Below are 21,753 nucleotides of genomic sequence, written 5' to 3' on the forward strand. Positions count from 1 at the left end.
CTGCAGGGTCTGGCAAGGATGGGGGCTGCAAGGGTGCCTGTGGAGGCCACTTAGAAGTGAAAGGCTTCAGAGTGCGTGAGAAAGGCAGAAATGGAGTACTTGAGGAGTTTATCTGGGCTACCACTGTGTTTTTTTTTTCAAAGCGAGGCGAGGTTCTATGCCAACACTCCAAGAAGGAACAAAGAAGCAAAGAAGAGAGAGAGAGAAGCAGCATGAAGACTCAGAAGCTAGTGAGAAAGAACGGGTGCCCCAGAGGCTGCAAAGGAGCTGACCGGCCTGCCCGATCTGTTTCGACTTTGGCAGAGATGCAGGAAAAGAGGCACTTCTGGCCCCAGCCCTGGGGACAGGGCTTGAAAACCTGTGACTCAGCAACGGAGCACCCACTTGGGTTCTTGTCTATTGCTGCTATAAAGTCTCAACTTCTTCGGGCTAAAGGAATTTGAAATCAAGTTGGCTGCCTGGAGGCTACAGGAGGCCAGAGGCCGGCTTGTCCAAGACTAGGAGTCCAATTACAAGGCCAGACTCAAAAGCCCACAGTAGATGAATCTGCCACTGGGCGGTCCAGAGGCCCAGTCTCTTGAGTGTACACACACCTTCTCACAGGTGAGTGAAGCCAGGGCTCTGCCCCTTCCCAAAAGACCCATCCTGTCCCAGAGCAGACTAAAGGAGAGCTTATGCAACCTGAAAGGCCGGGGAGGGGGGGGGGATACTGGCTGGGAACCTGAAGGTAACTTGGGACCAACACTGCCTGGTGACTTCTACAACACTGGTGGCGAACCTTTGGCACTCCAGATGTTATGGACTACAATTCCCATCAGCCCCTGCCAGCATGGTCAGTTGGCAGGGGCAGATGGGAATTGTAGTCCATAACATCTGGAGTGCCAAAGGTTCGCCACTACTGTTCTACAAGGACCACTGGCTTTCCTCATTCTAAACTCCAGCAGATTTTAGCCAAGGGAAATACAAGCTTTGCAAACGAACAATGGCTGTCGGGTCGCACAAGCTCAATTTCCCAACTGCTGGGAAGGGTGGGAATGCAGTCTGGAAGCTCGAACCATGCCTCCCACCCCCAAATACAACCTACAAACCCCTCTGAAAAGGCTGTGCGTATTTGGAGTATGGTTTCTGGTTTCAAAAATTAACAATTCAGACTGGGAGGCGATCGAGGCTGCTCCTTTTGTGCAGTAACTCACCCAGCAACACACACACTGTCGAGCAAAAGTATTTGTATTATGCCCTGGAGCTCTTTGCTTTAAGGAGCCAAGGACTCCCAGTATCATAGAATCACAGAGTTGGAAGAGACCCCAAGGGCCATCCAGTCCAACGCCCAGCAATGCAGGAACACACCGTCAAAGCACTCCCGACAGACAGTCCCATACAAGAGTCACAACTGAGCTGGGTGAGCCAATTAAAGAGGGGCCACACTGAGAATCAGAGACAGAGCACAGAAAAAGCTTGGAACTAACCCGGGAGTACGCCGAAACATACTCTTAGACAGAGAGAGCAAAGAGCAATCAAAAAGGAACACTGCATTTCAGTCTTGCACAGAGAAATAAAGGCTTTCTTCATGTTTTTTTTTTTTGGGAAGCGCTGGGAGCATCCGAAGCAAAGCAGCTGGTTAGGCTCCACTTGTGGTAGAAACGCTGGCCTTGAGGGTGCTGGATAAAGGGGTGGCGGGGGGCCGGCTGGGGAGAAGCTTGGAATCCAGACTGCAAGGCAAAACAGACGGGACGAAGGTTAGGAAGAGGAGCATTTTTAACCCTCCAACGGGGCTTGGCTGCTGGGAGTTGTGGGGCTGTGAGCCCTGAAGCGCAAGGTCGAACTGCAATGGGGTGGGGGTGTCCGAGCAACAGGCTGCAGGCAGGCAGGGAGACCCCAAGCAGAGGGTGGGCACTCTCCAGTGGCGTTCCTGCCTAGGGACAGGGGGTACCCTATGTCCCAGAAATATTGGTCATGTGGGCTCCCTGCCATTCAGGTGTTTGTGTGATTTTTTGGAATTTTTTAAATGTTTTGGTTTTGCATGGCCTGCAGGGGAGCACATTTTTTAAAGGCTAGCAACACCAGAATTTTCAGAATTCATTCAGAACTGTCTAGTGATACCATCCAAGTTTGGTGATGTTTAGTCCAGAGGAAACAAAGTTATGGACCCCTAGGAGGTGCCCCATCTATTGTTTTCAATAACAGGGCTAACGGGAGATTGGGGCTGCAGGGACCATAACTTTGGTCTGAACCTAACTTCACCAAACTTAGGTGGCGTCATATGAATAGTTACCAGATGATACCCTGAAATTTTGGTGTCACTAACAAAAATACACCAAGGCACTAAGAAAAGGATTGCCAAGATTCTTTGTTTAGTGATTTTCTTCATTGTAGCCAATGGGAATTTTTTGAGTGTGTAGGCAGGCTACACATTTTTTTGAGAGATAGAGGCACCAGACTTTCAAGATTGGCTCAGGGAGGCCCTCCTAGTAATAGCATTCAGGCATGAGACAGCACAGCTACCCAGGGGTTCAATTTTGGACCCCAAAGGCTTATTTTGTTTCCAGCTCCCTGCACACTTGAAAGCCTGTGGGCTGGGTTCTCTCAGAACTCTCAACTCATTCCCCTCCCACTCCCGAAGCAAAGAAACTCACCAAGCTTGGATGCTATTGCAAGACCTCTTGGAGCCACCTTGAGAGAAAGTCTGGTGCCTCTATCTTCAAAGTAACTGCAGCCAGTGCTTACACACTCAGGAAATTCCCCAGAATCTGCCAGGCTCTTCAGCAGAGTTCTGTGGTGGGAAAATTCAGCACACCACCATAGACTTCAATGGGGCTTTCTGTTGTCATGAATGGCTCTGGTGGGGACAATGGGGGGAGCACTGTAGTAGGAGTCTTGCTCTGGGTGGGGGCATTTCCTGCCGGAAGGGCTGCTGGTGTGGGTCTCCTGTAAGTAACCAGCCAAATTTGCTAAAATAACGTGGGCACCAAGTTGAAGGTGAACCCTGATTACAGCGTACGGCCATCAGGCAAACTTTGGTGCCCCACAGGAACTAGAGACCACTGCCACATTTGCCTCCTGTTTGGAGCCTCTGTACCTTTTCAACTAAAACAAAGCAAATGTCACAAATTTGCCCAGATTCGGCTGAATCTGGTATTTGTTTCATCTAAATCTCCAACCCTCAAAAGTGATGTTGTTTCAGCATCACTTTCCAGTGTTTAACCGGAGACCCCAGATTCTTCCTTTAAGGTGGATTTAAAGAAGAATCTGAGCTCCTAGTTTTAAACACCATTGAAGTGATGCTGTTTGAAGTGTATTCCACTGGAGGTGTTTTGTGAGAGATGATGCTGACATTTGTTTGGTAAATGTTTTGCTGGGTGTGGTTTGAGATTTACATGCTTAATACCCACTTGCACTGGCTTGGAGTTGTTTCTCAGGCTAACCTGCCTCATAGGGTTGTTGAGATTAGGAAATTAGGAAAAGAAGTTGGTGGGGAGAGAGAGAGCCATGTTTACTGGGAGTGGGAGTTGTTTTGTGAGCTGGTGCAAAAATAATTGTTTGTTCATGGTGGGGGGGAGGTGGCTGCCCATTAAGCCAGGGGAGCAAACTCAGGGTTTGTCCCAGGCTCCAGTTGCCCTGGGATTGCCCTGGCTCTCCAGTGGGAGCAAGTTCCTGCCTAGGGACAGGGTACCTTATGTCCCCGGCGCCCCCATTTGGTCATGTGGGGCCACCCACTTCAGGTCGCTTGTGTGATTTTTTTAAATTTTTAAATGTTTTTACGCTTTTGTTCGTAGGGCGCATTTTTATATTAGCAACACCCAAATTTTCAGGGTACCATTCAGAGACTGTCCTGATGATACCATCCGTTTGGTGATGTTTGGTCCAGGGGAGCAAAGTTATGGATCTCCAAAGGTGCCCCCATCCCCATTGTTTTCAATGGGGAGCTACCAGGAGATTGGGCTACCCTTTGAGGGACCATAACTTCTTGGTCCCCCCCCTGAACCTAACTTCACCAGGGGGAAATTTGGGTGGTAATCACATGAATAGTTACCAGATGATACCCCTGAAATTTTATGTCACTTAGCTTTAAAAAATACACCCCTTTACAGGCACCCCAAGAAAGTTGCCCAAGATTCTTTTTTGTTTCTTTGGTAGGATTTTGCTTCTACTTTGTAGCCAATGGGGAATTTTTTTTTGAGTGTGTAGGTAGGCTGCACATTTTTTTGAAGATAGAGGCACCAGACTTCTCTCAAGGTGGCTCTCAGGGAGGCCCTCCTGGTAATAGCATTCAGGCATTAGAGACCTCTTTGCTCTTGAGGGTCTGCTAATTTATGGACCCCCCAAAAGGCTTATTTTGTTCTTAATGCCTCCCAAGTAATTACTGAAAAGCCTGTGGGCTGAGTTCTCTCAGAACTCTCTCAACCTACTCTCCCTCCCCACTCCAGGTGCTGCAAATGCTTGGATGCTATTACTCATGACCTCTTTGAGCCACCTTGAAAGTCTGGTGCCTCCTATCTTCAAAATGTGCAGCCAGTGCTACACACCCAGAAATTCCCCAGAATCTCAGGCTCTTTCAGCAGAAGTTCTGTGGTGGGAAAAATTCCCTTTACCACCATAGATCTTTATCGGCTTTTGTTGCCCAGATGGTTTCTGTGGTAGAGGTTTAATGGAGGCACTAGGGCTCTGGCTCTGTGGTGGCATTTCCTGCAGGGCTGCTGGTGCAGTCTCCCTGAAAGGAACCAACCAATTTTGCTAAAATGCGGTGGGCACCAAGTTGAAGGTGAACCTGGATGCCCACAGCATTCGGCCATCCCAGGCAAACTTTAGTGCCCCTCACCCAGCAAGACCACTACCACATTGCCTCCTGTTGAAACCCCTATCACAGCACCAGCTGGGCATAACAGAAAGCCAAATGTGCCTGAATTTGCCCAGATTCCAAATCAACTGTTTGTTCTATCTAAATCTCCAACCTCAAAAGTGATGTTGTTTCAGCATCACTTAATTTTACTTTAATCAAGACCCCAGATTCTTCCTTTAAGGTGGATTTAAAAAGAAGAATCTTGAGCTCCTAGTTTAAGCACCATTGAAAGTGATGCTGTTTTAAAGTATTCCACTGGAGGTGTTTCTAGAGATGAGGTTGACATTTGTTTGGTAAATGTTTGCTGGGTGGCTCTTCCAGAGAGATTTACATGCTTAATAAATTCCAATTTGCACTGGCTTCTGAGTTGTTTCTCAGGCTAACCTACCCCATAGGGTTGTTGTGGATTAGGAAATTAGGGAAAAGAGTTGGTGGGGAGAGAACCATGTATGTTTGGCTGGGAGTGGGAGGTGTTTTTGTGAGCTGGTGCAAAAAATAATTGTTTGTTCATGGTGGGGGAGGGTGGCTGCCCATCTCGGCTAGGGGGCAAACTCAGGTTTTGTCCCCAGGCTCCAGTTTGCCTAGGTTCGCCCCTGGCACTCTCCTGCTCAGCCATTTCACAACCTCGTTGGGATCCAATGGGGGAAGAGAATCCTGTTAACCCAGAGAATAAACATATACTAGGTAGGACAGTGATGGCGAACCTATGGCATGGGTGCCAGAGGTGGCACTCGGAGCCTTCTCTGTGGGCACCCACTCATAGAGTTCATCATGTGGGGGACGGAAAATCACCCCCCCCCCCCCCACACACACACACATCTAGGCTGGCCTGGGCCACTGAGCATGACGTGCACGCACCACGGTGAGCAGGGAAGACTCGGCTGGCAGGCCTGGTGCCTGTGCTCCGGGTGGCTGCTGCCCGAGGGGCCCAGAGGAGGCAGAGATGCTAGAGAGGCACAGAGCAGTGTGCTCGGGACTTGCTGGAGGCTAGAGCAGGCTGGCCCCTGCTCGAGCGGGTGGGGCAGAGGAAGAGGGAGCCAACCATTTTTTTCTAAACTAAAACCTCACCATTCAGGTTAAATTGCCGGGTTGGCACTTGGCAATAAATAAGTGGGGTTTGGGTTGCAATTTGGGCACTCGGTCCCAAAAAGGTTCGCCATCACCGAGGTAGGAAATAGTCCAGACTGGATTCTGAGCAGTTTATCCTTGGTGTGCGCTTACGCACCCAGCCATGTGCTATGGAGGAGGATTCTTGGGCTCTACCCCGGTCCTCTGCCAGAGGCCCAGCACAGCGCAAAACCTTTCCTCCCAGATTCTGAGGCAGGAAGCGCATGTTATGCTTCAGCTCCAAGAGTTAGATTTCTGTCTTTTTGAAACAGGGAAACTGAGGGGTGTTCAGGTGGCGCAAAGCACATTTTTTTATTCCATCCTCTCAAGAGTCCTGTGAAGTAGGCTAAGGCTGACTGTGTGTGGCTGGCCCAAGACTAGTCACTGAAATTCGAGGCTGAGTGGGCATTCGAAGCTAGGTCTCAAGATTCAACACTAAACATCGCCTGGAGCGAAAAAAGCAATTTCGGCACCGTCAAAGGCATATATGTACACACACCGACTAAGGCTCTGCCCTGCTCTCCTCTTCTCCCCAGGGATGCTTACCGTGTGCGGCTGCTGGGGGGCAGTCCCGTGGGAGAAGCTGCCCGGGGAAGCTGGGCGAGCTGGGTGGGTGTAGGCCAGGGTGGGCTGCAGCGGAGATGCAAAAGAGAAACAACAAACACTAGTCAGTCCACCAGGCCAGAGGTCTTCAACTGGCACCCACCGAGGGTTTTCCAAAAGCATTTGGAGCCCTCGCCCAGAACAGTGTCCGATAGGCCAGGGGAGATCTGATGAGCTACAGCCACAGGTGTCAAACTCGCGCCCCTCCAGATGTTATGGACTACAGTTCCCATCATCCCCTGCCAGCATGATGCTGGCAGTGTAAGGTTGTTTCGGTTTGCTAACAGTCTGAAGTCAACCTTGAGTCTACATTCCTTCATCTGGGCGTTGTGCCCAGACCAGTTCGTATCTCCTTCTTAACCTTGCTGCGTGCTTGCCATCTCTGGCTTCTATATTGTGTGAATTCCTGTATTGGTGGGAAAGCAGGGTTGTTTTGGACTGGAGTTTCCGCGGGAAAACATTGCCTGTAAAAGCGGCAGCTGGGGAGAGTCTGATCAGATTCCGCATTGTCTGTAGAAGATCATGATTGCCAGTCAATAAAGAGCTTATGAAGTTACTGTTGGCCTGGACTTTTCTGATTCCTTACAGGCAGGGGATGATGGGAACTGTAGTCCATAACATCTGGAGGGCCACGAGTTTGACACCTATGAGCTACACGAATGAAAATATCATGGCTTCAGCAGTAGCTGCCACCAGTGTTGGTTTCACTCTCCTATTTCTCTTTCCTAGTGTAGTTTTTAAATTGCTCCTCTTCTCCCTGGCACTTCTCACCCACTCCTCTGGGCGAGTGCTTAATTCCACCTCCGAGGCAGCCGTCTCGTTTTTGTTCGGGGTTTTTTTTTGCAATAATATGGTTTATTACAATTCATAAATTTTACAAATATGATAATTCATGAATTTTACAAATACTAGATACAAATTTTACAAATACTAGATGCTTATTTCTTTTTTTTATAACCACCACCTAAAAGTTCACCCTTATGTAATGACTTCCGCATGTACAAACTAAACATTGTTCAACAAGAAAGAACATTCTCCATAATTGATCTTAAACATGTACATCTTATTACAAATGACAATTTAATATTGTTACTCTGGCAGACGTTTGGTGATTGCGCCCACGAGCCTGTGTCAGAATTCCAAAGGTACCCACAGGCTGAAAAGGGTTGGGGACCTCTAAAGTACATAAGAACAAGCCAGCTGGATCAGACCAGAGTCCATCTAGTCCAGCTCTCTGCTACTCGCAGTGGCCCACCAGGTGCCTTTGGGAGCTCACAGGCAGGAGGTGAGAGCAATGGCCTTCTGCTGCTGCTGCTGCTCCCAAGCACCTGGACTGCTCAGGCATTTGCAATCTCAGATCAAGGAGGATCAAGATTGGGAGCCATAGATCGACTTCATAAATCTGTCCAAGCCCTTTTTAAAGCTATCCAGGTGAGTGGCCATCACCACCTCCTGTGGCAGCATCTTCCAAACACCGATCACACGTTTGTGTGAAGAAGTGTTTCCTTTTATTAGTCCTAATTCTTCCCCCCAGCATTTTCAATGTATGCCCCCTGGTTCTAGTATTGCGAGAAAGAGAGAAACATTTCTCTCTGTCAACATTTTCTACCCCATGCATAATTTTATAGACTTCAATCATATCCCCCCTCAGCCATCTCCTCTCCAAACTAAAGAGTCCCAAACGCTGCAGCCTCTCCTCATAAGGAAGGTGCTCCAATCCTTCAATCATCCTTGTTGCCCTTCTCTGCACTTTTTCTATCTCTTCAATATCCTTTTTGAGATGTGGCGACCAGAACTGAACACAGGACTCCAAGTGCGGTCGCACCACAGCTTTATATAAGGGCATGACAATCTTTGCAGTTTTATTATCAATTCCTTTCCTAATTATCCCCAGCATAGAGTTTGCCTTTTTCACAGCTGCCATGCATTGAGTTGACAAAGTAGCAGGGACTTCAACAAACTGTTTGAGAGGCTTCTGGTTAGCAAAACCCAGGCTGACTCTCAATAAACTCATCACCGGTGAGCCACAGAGCTTGGAACGTCATTGGCCCACGTCTCAACCACAGGGAGGAAACACAGCAGCCAGAAGGCAGTGCGAAGCTTACCTTTGCAGCTGTTTGCATCTGGACAGGGATTTGAGGGGCTGGCAGGAGCCCCTGATTGCGGTGTAGCGCCTGCGGGTGCATCGGGCGGAGGGTTGACTGCAGAGGCAAGAGAAGAAAAGACATTTACATGCCACCTTCCTGCTGTTAAAAACGAGTAAATACCAAAACTCAGCAAGTAATGATCAAAATACATAGAAAGCTTCAGTAAAAAATTGTGCAATGCTAACTTTTTTTTAAAAAAAGAGATATTTCTAGCCAGTCATTAACCTCAGAAGAAAAAAAGAAAACACAGGCAAGGAGAAGAAACATCAAAAGGCACTCCAGACTGAGGTCATTTCAGGGGATCTCTGGGCAGTCGGGGGCCAGAGTTCCACAGCCTGGGGCCAGGCTGATAAAAGCCCCCCTTCCATGAACGCTGACCCACCCAAGAGGGCTGGCCTTTCGGGCAGGGACATTCCAACCCCAAGCTCTAAAGGCGAGATCCAGCAAAGACGCAAAACTAACCACAAAGTGGCTGGGGAGGAGAGACATACAATACACAGGACCACTGGGAACCCAGAAGTCATAAGAACATAAGAAAGAGCCTGCTGGATCAGACCAGAGTCCATCTAGTCCAGCTCTCTGCTACTCGCAGTGGCCCTCCAGGTGCCTTTGGGAGCTCACGTGCAGGGTGTGAAAGCAAGGGCCTTAAGAACATAAGAAAGAGCCTGCTGGATCAGACCAGAGTCCATCTAGTCCAGCACTCTGCTACTCACAGTGGCCCACCAGGTGCCTTTGGGAGCTCACGTGCAGGGTGTGAAAGCAAGGGCCTTAAGAACATAAGAAAGAGCCTGCTGGGATCAGAACCAGAGTCCATCTAGTCCAGCACTCTACTACTCTGAGTGGCCTGGACAGGTGCCTTTGGGAACTCTACCTGCAGGAGGTGAAAGCAAGGCCTTAGAACATAAGAGCAGAGCCTGCTGGATCAGATGAGGAATCCATCTATGGTCCAGCTCTCTGCTACTCACAGTGGCCTCACCAGGAGTGCCTTTTGGGAGCTCACATGCAGGGTGTGAGAGCAAGCAAGGGCCCTAAGAACCTAAGAAAGAGCCTGCTGGATCAGACCAGAGTCCATCTAGTCCAGCACTCTGCTACTCACAGTGGCCCACCAGGTGCCTTTGGGAGCCTCACGCGGCAGGGTGTGTGAAAGCAAGGGCCTTAAGAACATAAGAAAGAGCCTGCTGGATCAGACCAGAGTCCATCTAGTCCAGCACTCTGCTACTCGCAGTGGCCCTCCAGGTGCCTTTGGGAGCTCACAGGCAGGAGGTGAAAGCAAGGGCCTTAAGAACATAAGAAAGAGCCTGCTGGATCAGACCAGAGTCCATCTAGTCCAGCACTCTGCTACTCGCAGTGGCCCACCCAGGTGCCTTCTTGGGAGGCTCAAGCAAGCAGGAGAGGTGAAAGCAAAGGGCCTTAAGAACATTAAGAAAAAAAAGAGCCAGCTGGATCAGACCAGAGTCCATCTAGTCCAGCACTCTGCTACTCGCAGTGGCCCACCAGGTGCCTTTGGGAGCTCACAGGCAGGATGTGAAAGCAACGGCCTGCTGCTGCTGCTGCTCCCGAGCACCTGGTCTGCTAAGGCCTTTGCAATCTGAGATCAAGGAGGATCAAGATTGGGAGCCATAGATCGACTTCTCCTCCATAAATCTATCCAAGCCCCTTTTAAAGCTATCCAGGTGAGTGGCCATCACCACCTCCTGTGGCAGCATATTCCAAACACCAATCACACGTTGCGTGAAGAAGTGTTTCCTTTTATTAGTCCTAATTCTTCCCCCCAGCATTTTCAATGGATGCCCCCTGGTTCTAGTATCATGAGAAAGAGAGAAAAATTTCTCTCTGTCAACATTTTCTACCCCCTGCATAATTTTATAGACTTCAATCAAGTCTGTCTCTACCAGCAGATTGGTTTGCGCAGCTGTTCAGCAGCAAGGAAGGGGGTGGAATGTTGAAGCACCCCCCAGGCCTACAGCCAAGCAGCTGACTAGCGGTTCCCTAAAACCAAGGAGGGTGGTGGTGGTGGTGGTGGTGGGAACACAACAGCAGCAGAGGCAAGCCCTGAAGAACTGACGGGAAAGTGCTCACTGCCCGACAGCCAGCAGGACAGCCAAGTGATCCCGGCCGGATTAAAAAGGATCCAAATAAGTGCCCCGTCTGCGTCCCCAGCCTCCTTGAGAAGGAAATGATCTTGGCACTGTGCCCCAGTACTCAAACACTGCTCCCAGTTCAAGGTGGTCAAAAAAATATCTTCAATATCCTTTCTGGTCGCCACATCTCAAAAAGGATATTGAAAAGATAGAAAAAGTGCAGAGAAGGGCAATGAGGATGATTGAAGGATTGGAGCACCTTCCTTATGAGGAGAGGCTGCAGTGTTTGGGACTCTTTAGTTTGGAGAGGAGACGGCTGAGGGGGGATATGATTGAAGTCTATACAATTATGCACAGGGTAGAAAATGTTGACAGAGAGAAATGTTTCTCTCTTTCTCACAATACTAGAACCAGGGGGCACCCATTGAAAATGCTGGGGGGAAGAATTAGGACGATTGGTGTTTGGAATATGCTGCCACAGGAGGTGGTGATGGCCACTCACCTGGATAGCTTTAAAAGGGGCTTGGATAGATTTATGGAGGAGAAGTCGACCTATGGCTACCAATCTTGATCCTCCTTGATCTGAGGTTGCAAATGCCTTAACAGTCCAGGTGCTCGGGAGCAACAGCTGCAGAAGGCCCTTGCTTTCACCTCCTGCCTGTGAGCTCCCAAAGAAACACCCACAATGGTAGGCCACTTCTGCAGAGTAGCAGAGAGCTGAGACTAATAGATGAACTCTGATCCTGGATCCAACAGGCTGAATTCCCCTTATGTTCTTAAGGCCATTGCTTTCACCTCCTGCTTGTGAGCTCCCAAAGGCACCTGGTAGGCCACTGTGAGTAGCAGAGTGCTGGACTAGATGGACTCTGGTCTGATCCAGCAGGCTAGTTCTTATGTTCTCAAGGCCATTGCTTTCACTCCCTCCTTGCTTTGTGGGAGCTCCCTAAAGGGCACCTTGGGTGAGCCAGCCATGAAGTAGCAGAGAGCTGGACTAGATGGACTCTTGGTCTGATCCAGCTGGCATTATGTTCTTAGGAGCCATTGCCTGCCTCCTGTGAGAACTCCCAAAGGAGGCCTGGTGAGCCAATGAAACTGAACTTAGATGAACTCTAGTAATCCAACAATATTCTTATGTTCTTAAAATGGTCCCAGGAGCCTCCGTGTCAGTCCCTGGATGGAATCTGGCCCCGGCCCCACCTGTCCAGACACCCAAAGGGAACTCACCGAATCTGTGAAACCTGACTGCTGGTTGGCATGTTCCAGCTGCTTCTGGAGCGGGATGGTGGTGCTCGGTGGGATGAAACCTACACTCGTGCAAGGAAGAAAGAACTCCGGATGGAGAGAGGCAGCAAACACTTGCTCCTCCCCGAGTTGTCAGCACTGCCTCTTGCTCTCCCTCCAGCTTCCTGATTTTAGCAAAATGCCTACTTAGCACGAGGGGTTCACACTGTAATCTTATTGAATGCGAAAGGCATTTAACTGCAACTTAATCTAGATAGTTAAGTTTCACCCCAGAGGAAACTGATATTGTCAAAGAGGCTTTCCAATGGCGGAATCACTGGGGTTGCTCTGCGGGACTTTCAGCGGGCTGTCTGGCCGTGTTCTAGCAGCATTCTCTCCTGACGTTTCGTCTGCATCTGTGTGGCTGGCACCTTCAGAGGATCTGATAGTAGGAATGGAAAGCAAGTGGAGTATATATACTGTGAGGTCAAAAGATGAGGCCCTCTGAATAGAGTAGCCTGAATAGAGTAGCTACAGACTTCTTTGTGACTCACGTACCAGGCTACTCTATTCAGAGGGCCTCACCTTTTGACCTCACAGTATATATCTGTGGTGGCCATGCTGGCAGGGGCTGATGGGAATTGTAGTCCATAACATCTGGAGTGCCAAAGGTTCGCCACCACTGGTACATATACTTCACTTGCTTTCCATTCCTACTATCAGATCCTCTGAAGATGCCAGCCACAGATGCAGGTGAAACGTCAGGAGAGAATGCTGCTAGAACACAGCCGTACAGCCCGGAAACCACATAGCACCCCACCCAGAGAATCATTAGACTGGGACTGTGGGATAAAAAGGAGGGTCAGAGAAGCCGCTACAATAAAAAACTTCAAAGAGAACGCTAGGTTCTCCAAACTGGCCAATTCAGCAACCCAAGGATGAGTGTCAGCGCGTGGGAAATGAGGCCAAAAAACCCACTGACCCGGGGGCTCCTTGCTTTTCCTACCCAACGCCTGGGTTCTGCTCGGGCAGGAACGAAGCAGGAGGAGGTCTGGCTGACACGGGGCAGAGTTTTTCAAAAGGGCAACTCAGCGCATGGCAGAAAAGTCAAATCCCAGGCACGGGTCTATTAGGAACGAGATTCGTAACAATTCTGGCGAGGATCGCGATGCCCACGTAGAGTGTTCCTTTGGGGCTGCATCTTAAGCGCTGGGCCCAGAATTATACTCGGCCTCCAAAGGGGCCCCCCAGAGCTGGAACAGATGCAAGCAATTGGGGAAGGGGTGTTGCCCCAGCAGGACCTACCTGGTTGGGCAGTAGGAAAGTGGCTGTGGATGGCGTAGCCCGGCTGCTGCTGAGATAAGTACTGCATGGTCGGGAACGCAGAAGGACCTGGGAGGAGATCAAGAGACAGCTGAGGCTGGGGACACACGGGGCACTGGCCAAGCGGTGCTTTGCATGGCTGGCAGCCCACTTTCATGGGCAACGTGCAATTGCCAGTCACTGCTTGAAGTGCCCTCCACCTTATTATAGCCATATGTGGATAGAATGTGCAGAGGAAGAAGAGTTTGGATTTATATCCCCCCTTTCTCTCCTGCAGGAGACTCAAAGGGGCTGACAATCTCCTTGCCCTTCCCCCCATCACAACAAACACCCTGTGAGGTGGGTGGGGTGAGAGAGCTCCGAGAAGCTGTGACTAGCCCAAAGGTCACCCAGCTGGCGTGTGAGGGAGTGCACAGGCTAATCTGAATTCCCCAGATAAGCCTCCACAGCTCAGGCGGCAGAGCTGGGAATCAAACCCGGTTCCTCCAGATTAGATACACGAGCTCTTAACCTCCTACGCCAATTTTGGACAATTGTATTGTTATATATCGAGAAACTGGGGTGAAGATAAATATATGATTTTAAATAATGACTCTAATGTTCATTGGGTGTAATGGGAGACAGAAGGGTGGACAAACAATATGAAGTTATATGTATAAAATAATCGATCCAATAGCAGCCCATATGCAACAATAGCCTTGGGCTGGAAAGAAAAGAAAAAAATGGACGCTTCAGGAGATGGATTCAAGAGATATATCTGGGAACAAAGGGACTACTTGATATTTTCGATATACTGTAATAAAAAAATAAGAGCGATGGGCAAGAGATAAACCACAGAGATAGAAATTTTGAAGATATGGATGATATACATGGACTGGATGAAAGAAGCTCGAGTCGACGAAGAAATATGGGAGAAGAGGCTACAGAGAATGAACTTACTGCTGTTTGTGTGACAAAACTATGAAGAAGAAGTAATGGGGGGAGGGAGAAAAGGGGGAGGGAAGTATTGTTTGAAAATGTATGAAGAAGGAAATTACTATAAACTGTAAAATTCAAATGATACAATTAAAAAATTAAATTAAAAAAAAGAAGAAGTGCCCTCCACCTTGACAGGCACCGTGGGCAAGCCAAATGCTCTCTCCAGGAAAAAAATGTTTACTGCGACCCCCTGCTCTTACCTCTGATGGACTGGCTGCTGGCATAGCTTACTGGCACGGTGTGTTGGCTCTGACCCACGGCATAGGGGCTGTGGCCGGATTGGCTGCTCTGGTACTGCCCGTGCTCAGGAGCGCCGGCGGGGAACGCCGGCTGAGGAGCGAAGTGCTGCGTCTGACGTGGAGAAAAGGGAACCACTGTCTGGCAGGTGGGGGTGGAGCGCACTCTTGCCTCCATTTCTCTCCGCATTTCACTCCCCAAGCAGGAAGCCCGCCACAGTAAACAACAAAGCGCATTGCACGCTACACTGCTCAGCGTTGCAAGCTGTTCACACACATGAGCTCCTTGTGAAAAGTCTGCCTCCCTGGGGTCCTCCTCAACTCAAATCCAACTGCAAACCCCCCACCCCCTCCCAGGATAGGGCCTAGTCAGAACCAGGCCAAATTCTGCAAGAGAAGAAAGCCAGAAGCCATGAACGGTCTCTTCCCCACAGCACTGCTTTTTAAAATTATTATTATTATTATTATTATTAGTATTAGTATTATTAGTATTATTATTATTAGTATTATTATTAGTATTATTGTTGTTGTTGTTGTTGTTGATGATGATGATTATACACATAACAACACAGCACAAGTGTCTGGAATTCATCTCTGAATATCGAGTCCTTCCCAAGGACCTAGGATATCAGAGGTCTTTGCGTAGAATGTGTGCAGTTCCTAGAAGTGCTGCTTTCTGCAGCAGGTGGACTGATGTTCTCTCCAAGTTCAGGCTTTCCAGATGTTTTTCAAGATTTCTTGGGATTCCTCCTAGAGCACCGACTACTAGTGGGATTACTGTTGTTCTTTTCTGCCACAATCGTTCAACTTCAATTTGCAGGTCCTTGTATTTTGTGATCTTTTCCAGCACTTTGTCCTCTACCCTGCTGTCAACTGGCACAGCAACATCTATGATCCAAACATGTTTTTTCTCTACCACTGTTATGTCTGGGGTGTTGTGTGCCAGGTGTCTGTCTGTCTGTATTCTAAAGTCCCAGAGTATTTTTGCTTCTTCATTTTCTGTGGTCTTCTCTGGCTTGTGCTCGTACCAGGTCTTGCTACAGGGCAGGCCGTACTTTTTGCAAAGGTTCCAGTGCGCCATTGCTGCTAGCCTATTGTGATGTTCGAGATAGTCAGTTTGGGCTACTTTCTTACAACAGCAGATGATAATTAATTAAATTTGATAAACTGCCCACCCCCGAAGGGCTCTGGGCGGTGTACAGCAAAACCACAACTAAAACAATGTGCATAATAAATAAGTGATAAATAGTTAAAATACATAACTCAGAATAAGCAGCATTCTAAAACCCAGTAAAGACAATATTAATAATACTAATGCTAATGATGGCTCCCAGTCCCAAGGCCAGGAGGGGACAGACAATACCGAAAGATGTCACACCAGTAGTGCCAATGATGGTACAGCACGCAACACAGGGACATCCCATCTACGGCTGGCCTCCCCAAAAGCCCGGTGGAACAATTCGGTCTTACAGGCCCTGTGGAAATCACTAAGATCCCGCAGGGCCCACACGGCTGGTGGAAGTGTGTTATGAAAAAGACTGCATGCTCTTCACCGTAGGAAAAGCACTGAACAGACAATTTCTAGACCTCCGTCTCCCATGGCATGAAATTCTCAAATCCTTTCTGCTATTTTCTCAGCTGGGGTCTAGCAGGGCTGGAAAGGAAACCCAAACCAAACAACCAACACGAGAATCTTCTCCGTCTTTGGCACAGCGATTGGCAGCACTCACTGTGATAACAGGGGGTCCAAACATCTGCTTGGCTCTGTCGGCTGATATCAGGGTACCGGCCCGGTTGTGCCCCCCTGGGCTCCCTGTGGCAAAAGGGAAGTTGCATCAGGCAGTGACAAGGAAAACGCAGGCTGGCCGCGGAAGCCCCCTCTGCTCGCCCCCTGCCTTGAAAACCTGACAGGGTCACCATAAGATGGTTGTGAGTTCACGGCAGTTTCCTCCACCCCCACTAGACTACAAGGTGGTCTTCGGGGGGCCAAAGAAAATGGAACATGCCAGGTTGCCCCTCTTCTCCCTCCACTCCTCCCTCCTGCAAACTCCTTCCGCCCTGTTTTTTTTTTTTGCAATTGTGATTCTGGGGGTTGGTAAAGGAGAAGAGTTCGATTTTATATCCCCCATTTCTCTCCTGTAAGAAGACTAAAAGGGGCTGACAATCTCCTTTCCCTTCCCCTCCCCCACAACAAACACCCAGTGAGGTGGGTGGGGCTGAGAGAGCTCCGAAGCATTGTGACTAGCCCAAGGTCATCCAACTGGCATGTGTTGGAGTGCACAAGCTAACCTGGTTCCCCAGATAAGCCTCCACAGCTCAAGAGGCAGAGTGGGGAATCCAACCTGGTTCTCCAGATTAGAGTGCACCTGCTCTTAACCGCTACGCCACGCTGGCTCTCAAAGACAGTGACTGCGAAGGACTCTGTAAATTCTGAGCCCAGCGTTGCCCCCCCCCCTTCCGCCGGGATGTTCCCTCCACTGAAGCTTCTGCCTTGTTTACCTTTCCCACATCTGCCCCCACCCGCAGCAGACTCCCTCCAACTCCCACGCACCTTGCATGTTAAGGATGTGGGTCCCCGCGTGGACGGCCATGCCCTGCTGGTAGGCTGCTGCAGTCAACGTCGTCATGTCGCTGTGACAAGGAGCAAGACAGGGAGATGAGGAAGCCACCAACAGCCCCAGTGGTCAACATGACACCCATCTGGCCCTGGGCCTCCTTTCCCAGCTCTTGAGCCCACGGCATTCGTATTGGGCCATTCGACACTTTCCGGCACTTGTAGCAGAAACACCACATGTGCAATTCCCAGCTTGTTGGCCTTCCTCTTCGGAGAAGAGGCGAGTCCAGCCAAGTGGCCGCTCTCAAAAGTCCACCTGTAGAAGAAACCTCCACAGCAGGAAAAGTGGCCGTGGCTCAGTGGCAGAAGATCACAGATTCAGAACTCCAAGGCATCTCCAGTTGAAAGCTGATATGAAAGATCGCAGCCAGAGGTCCTGCAAGAGCAGCTGGGACAGTCTGGCTAGACAATGCTGACATCAGTGGACTGATTCAGTCAAAGCAGCTGCATGTACAGCGGCTTCAAGGGGGGAAGGAGCAACATCCGGGGACTCATTTTGGCCCCCACCCTTTCCCCAATTCCTGCTCTTTCAAAGCTTGGTGAGAACTCAGCACATTTCCAGTTACGACCCCAAGATCTCATGGCCCAAGGCAACGACCCCCAGTCTGACCTCCTGCCCACCCTCCCACTGACCACGGCGAGGAAGAAGAAGAGTTTGAAGTTATACCCCCCCTTTCTCTCCTGTAGGAGACTCAAAAGGGGCTGACAATCTCCTCTCCCTCCTCCTCCCCCCCAACAAACACCCTGTGAGGTAGGTGGGGGTGAGAGAGCTCCGAAGAACTGTGACTTGCCCAAAGTCACCCAGCTGGCGTGTGTTGCAGTGCCCAGACTAATCTGGTTCACCAGAGAAGCCTCCACGGCTCAAGTGACAGAGCGGGGAATCAAACCCGGTTCTCCAGATTAGAGTGAACCTGCTCTTAACCACTGCTGCTCCCAGTTCCATCCCATCCCGGGGGTCTCCTTCCTCCGCCTCACCCACCTTTGCTCTTTGCGGCGGCGCTTCTCTTCCTCGTGGAGAACCTTCTTCAGCTGCAGGAAGAGCTGGTGCTTCTCCTCCTGAAGAGCCAGGAGCTTCTCCTGCAGCTTCAGGATCTGGTGGGGCAGGAGGAGGAGGAGGGGTCAGTGGGCGAGCATCAGGAGAGGCCACCTGGGACGAGAGGCTCTCGCCCGGACGCCGCTCACCTGCTCTTTGGTTTCCTCCAGGGACATGCGCTCCTCCATCTCCTTCTTCCGCCGCCTCTCTTGCTCCTCCTTCATCTTCTGCTCCATCATTTTGTCCACCTCTTCTTCCTCTGGGGGACAGAAACAGGCAGGTGGAAGACGGGACCTTCCAGAAAAGGGGAACAGGGAAACTGTGGCCTAGTAGAAGATCACCTGCTTGGCGTGCAGAAAGCCTCAACAACACAGGTGTCACACTCGTGGCCCTCCAGATGTTATGGACTACAGTTCCCATCATCCCTTGCCAGCATGATGCTGGCAGGGGATGATGGGAATTGTAGTCCGTAACATCTGGAGGGCCACGAGTTTGACACCTATGCTCAACAGTAACTCCCAGCAGCCTTTCCGGTGAAAAGGACCAGGTAGTGGGTGACGGGGGAGACCCGTCTCTGCCCGAGACCTTGGACAGCGGCTGCCAGTCCAAGTAAGCAACACTGACCTGTGACAGTATAATAATAATAATAATAATAATAATAATAATAATAATAATAATAATAATTTATTCAATTTCTATACTGCCCGATCCCCAAAGGGCTCCGGGCGGTGAACAACATAATATATAAACAATAAGCAGGAGCAAATCCGGTACAATACAAACATAGGCTCCGTCAATAAAACATCTTAAAATACATAAAAACAGCAGCTAACAATTAGCAAATTAAACAAGAGGCGTCCAGGCTCAATTTAAAAACCCACCCCAAGAAGGGGTGGACGGCAGGCCCCTCAATATGAGGAGCTCTGTTGTACCAGTGCCAAAGCAGGAGCAGTGGGGGGGCACCATATCAGCGGCTGGACACTCCAAAGGCCCGGTGGAACAACACAGTTTTACAGGCCCTGCGGAACTCACCAAGGTCCCGCAGGTCCCGGACAGTTGGTGGGAGGGTGTTCCACCAGGCCGGGGCCAGCGCTGTGAAAGTCCTGGCCCGCGTGGAGGCCAGCCGCATCATTGAGGGGCTGGGGACCACCAGCAAATTGGCCTCTGCTGAACGCAGAGGCCGAGTAGGGACATATGGGGTGATGCGGTCCCGAAGGTACGAGGGTCCCAGACCGCGTAATGCCTTAAAGGTCAGAATCCACACCTTGAAGATGATTCAATTTGATAAACCGCCCTACCCCCGAAGGGCTCAGGCAGCATCATGTGGGCAGGGGCCCTTCCAAATTTCAAGTCAGGACAAATCTCAGGTAACAGAGATCATAGAGTTGGGAGAGACCCAGATTAGAGCGCACCTGCTCTGGTGGAAATGGGCACCTCACGGGTCTGGGTGCCAGAGATATTTGGAGTCTTGTACCTGGCACAGATGTTATGGACTACAGTTCCCATAAGCCCCTGCCAGCTGTAGTCCGTAACATCCGGAGGGCTGCGAGTTTGACATCTATGTGAGAGCAGGGTCAATTCGCTGTTCCTCCGGATATGGACTGATCACAGCATCATCCCCTGCCAGCATCATGCTGGCAGGGGATGATGGGAACTGTAGTCCATAACATCTGGAGGGCCGTGAGTTTGACACCTATGTACTAGATCATTTATGTCCTGTGAAGAGGAACATCTGACTTAATTGATAGGGCAGATCTATGGGGAAAAGATTGATCGTGGGGGGTTTGGGGATTATCTCCAATCGAATCCCACCCACGCTGTTGAGGCCGGTCGTGTAGGGGGCGGGCTCTGTTTACATTCCTTGGGGGGATAAAGAGGACCCCCAACGCACAAACCGCTCTCTGCTGGCACCCCTCGTGTGGGTCTGGAGAGGGGGGCAGCAGAGATATGGGGAGACAGATGACGTCTCCTTGGAAGACCTGGAAGGGGCGGCGGGGGGGGGGGGCTTGCATGTTTGCCACGTCTGCTCCCTGGCAAGTGCGGCTGCCAACTCTGGCCGGGAAGATTCCTGGAGATTCCAGGGAAGAGACGGGGCTCATCCCTCGTGCGCGCTCCCCCCAGCCCCGAGAGGTCTCCAGGCCCCGCCAGGAGGTTGGCGACCCTCCGCGCCGAGACCCCGCTCCCCGCGTGGCCTCCCTGGCAGGGCCGTCGTGCCGCTCACCCTGCCGCTTCCGCTCCCGCTCGACCATGACGTGCCGGTGCAAGGCGCGGGCCATGGCCGAGCTCAGCTTCGGCCGCTCCAGCAGCGCCGGCATCGCCCCCCGAGCCGAGCCCCCAGACCCAGAAAGCAGGCAGCCAGCACAGGCCCAGCGCCGACGCCTCTATGCCCGCCCGCCGCCCGCCGGGACCGCGCTTCCGCTTCCGGGTCACGCGGCCAACCCTCCCCCCCCAGTAGCTGGGAAGCGCTGTCAAACTCGCGCGCCCTCCAGATGTTATGGACTACAGTTCCCATCATCCCCTGCCAGCATCATGCTGGCAGGGGGGTGATGGGAACTGTAGTCCATAACATCTGGAGGGCGCGCGAGTTTGACACCTATGGGCTGATGGGTATCATAGTCCATGAACATCTGGAGTTGGGCACCCCTGGCTTTAAACATGGGTGGGGGGAGAGGAAAGGGGGATTTGGGGCTATACTGGCAAGGGCCGATGGGAATCGTAGTCCATGAACATCTGGAGGGCAGGCACCCCTGGCTTTAAACATGGGTGGGGGGAGAGGAAAGGGGGATTTGGGGTTATACTGGCAAGGACTGATAGGATTCGTAGTCAATGAACATCTGGAGAGCAGGGGTTAGGCACCCCTGGCTTTAAATATGGGGGGAGGAAAGGGGGATTTTGGGCTATACTGGCAAGGGCTGATGGGAATCGTAGTCCATGAACATCTGGAGGAGCAGGATTAGACACCCCTGGCTTTAAACATGGGTGGGGAGAGGAAAGGGGGATTTTTTGCCTAATTGGCAGGGGCTGATAGGAATCGTAGTCATAGTCCATGAACATCTGGAGGGGCAGAGTTGGGTACCCCTAGTTTTAAACATGGGGTGTGGGGAGAAAGAGTTGGATCTTTTTAACAGAGTTGCCAACTCATGGCTAGGAAATTGCTGGTGATGGGGGGGGAACCTCAGTGGGTTCTAATGCCATAGAGTCCACGCTCCAAAGCTGCCATTTTCTCCAGAGAGACTGATCTCTGGAGATGTTATAATATAAATAGTGGCGGTTTTTTGTTTTGCCAATAAAGGCTAGGGCTATTCATTCATAATTTCCAGAGATCTCCAGGCCACTCATAGGCACAGGCACCTTTAGAAAAGGCACCTAAAAGTCCAAAGGGGCAACCTAGCAGAAGGCCTAGAACAGTGGTGGTGAACCTTTGGCACTCTAGATGTTATGGACTACAATTCCCATCAGCCCCTGGCAGAGGCTGATGGGAATTGTAGTCCATAACATCTAGAGTGCCAAAGGTTCGCCACCACGGCCCTAGAAGGACCAGAGAAAGCGAAGGCCCCTGGTTTAATAAGTCCC

At 50.6% G+C, this 21,753-nt stretch overlaps 1 protein-coding gene across 1 annotated transcript; it reads right to left on the minus strand.

The window, feature by feature from the left end:
- Window positions 1-1,209: 1,209 nt before the first annotated feature.
- On the minus strand, window positions 1,210-20,586 carry GPS2 (G protein pathway suppressor 2). The gene is made up of 11 exons (XM_048516878.1): window positions 20,402-20,586; window positions 18,330-18,439; window positions 18,127-18,239; window positions 17,085-17,164; window positions 16,264-16,346; window positions 14,498-14,648; window positions 13,302-13,388; window positions 12,000-12,079; window positions 8,653-8,748; window positions 6,491-6,574; window positions 1,210-1,709 (listed from the first exon to the last, which is right to left on the minus strand). The coding sequence occupies exons 1-11, from the start codon at window positions 20,493-20,495 to the stop codon at window positions 1,566-1,568; spliced, it is 1,122 nt and encodes a 373-aa protein (XP_048372835.1). The 5' UTR covers window positions 20,496-20,586; the 3' UTR covers window positions 1,210-1,565.
- Between the last annotated feature and the right edge of the window lie 1,167 nt (window positions 20,587-21,753).

The sequence above is a fragment of the Sphaerodactylus townsendi genome, linkage group LG15, assembly GCF_021028975.2.
Source record: "Sphaerodactylus townsendi isolate TG3544 linkage group LG15, MPM_Stown_v2.3, whole genome shotgun sequence".
Lineage (NCBI taxonomy): Eukaryota > Metazoa > Chordata > Lepidosauria > Squamata > Sphaerodactylidae > Sphaerodactylus > Sphaerodactylus townsendi.

Excerpts from the sequence above, each read along its gene's own strand:
- GPS2 (XM_048516878.1), bottom strand. The coding sequence starts at position 20,495 with ATGCCGGCGCTGCTGGAGCGGCCGAAGCTGAGCTCGGCCATGGCCCGC. Across the intron at positions 18,240-18,329 it reads TGGAGGAAACCAAAGAGCAG|ATCCTGAAGCTGCAGGAGAA; the intron begins GTGAGCGGCGTC and ends CTGCCCCACCAG. Across the intron at positions 16,347-17,084 it reads CCACATCCTTAACATGCAAG|GGAGCCCAGGGGGGCACAAC; the intron begins GTGCGTGGGAGT and ends CTTTTGCCACAG.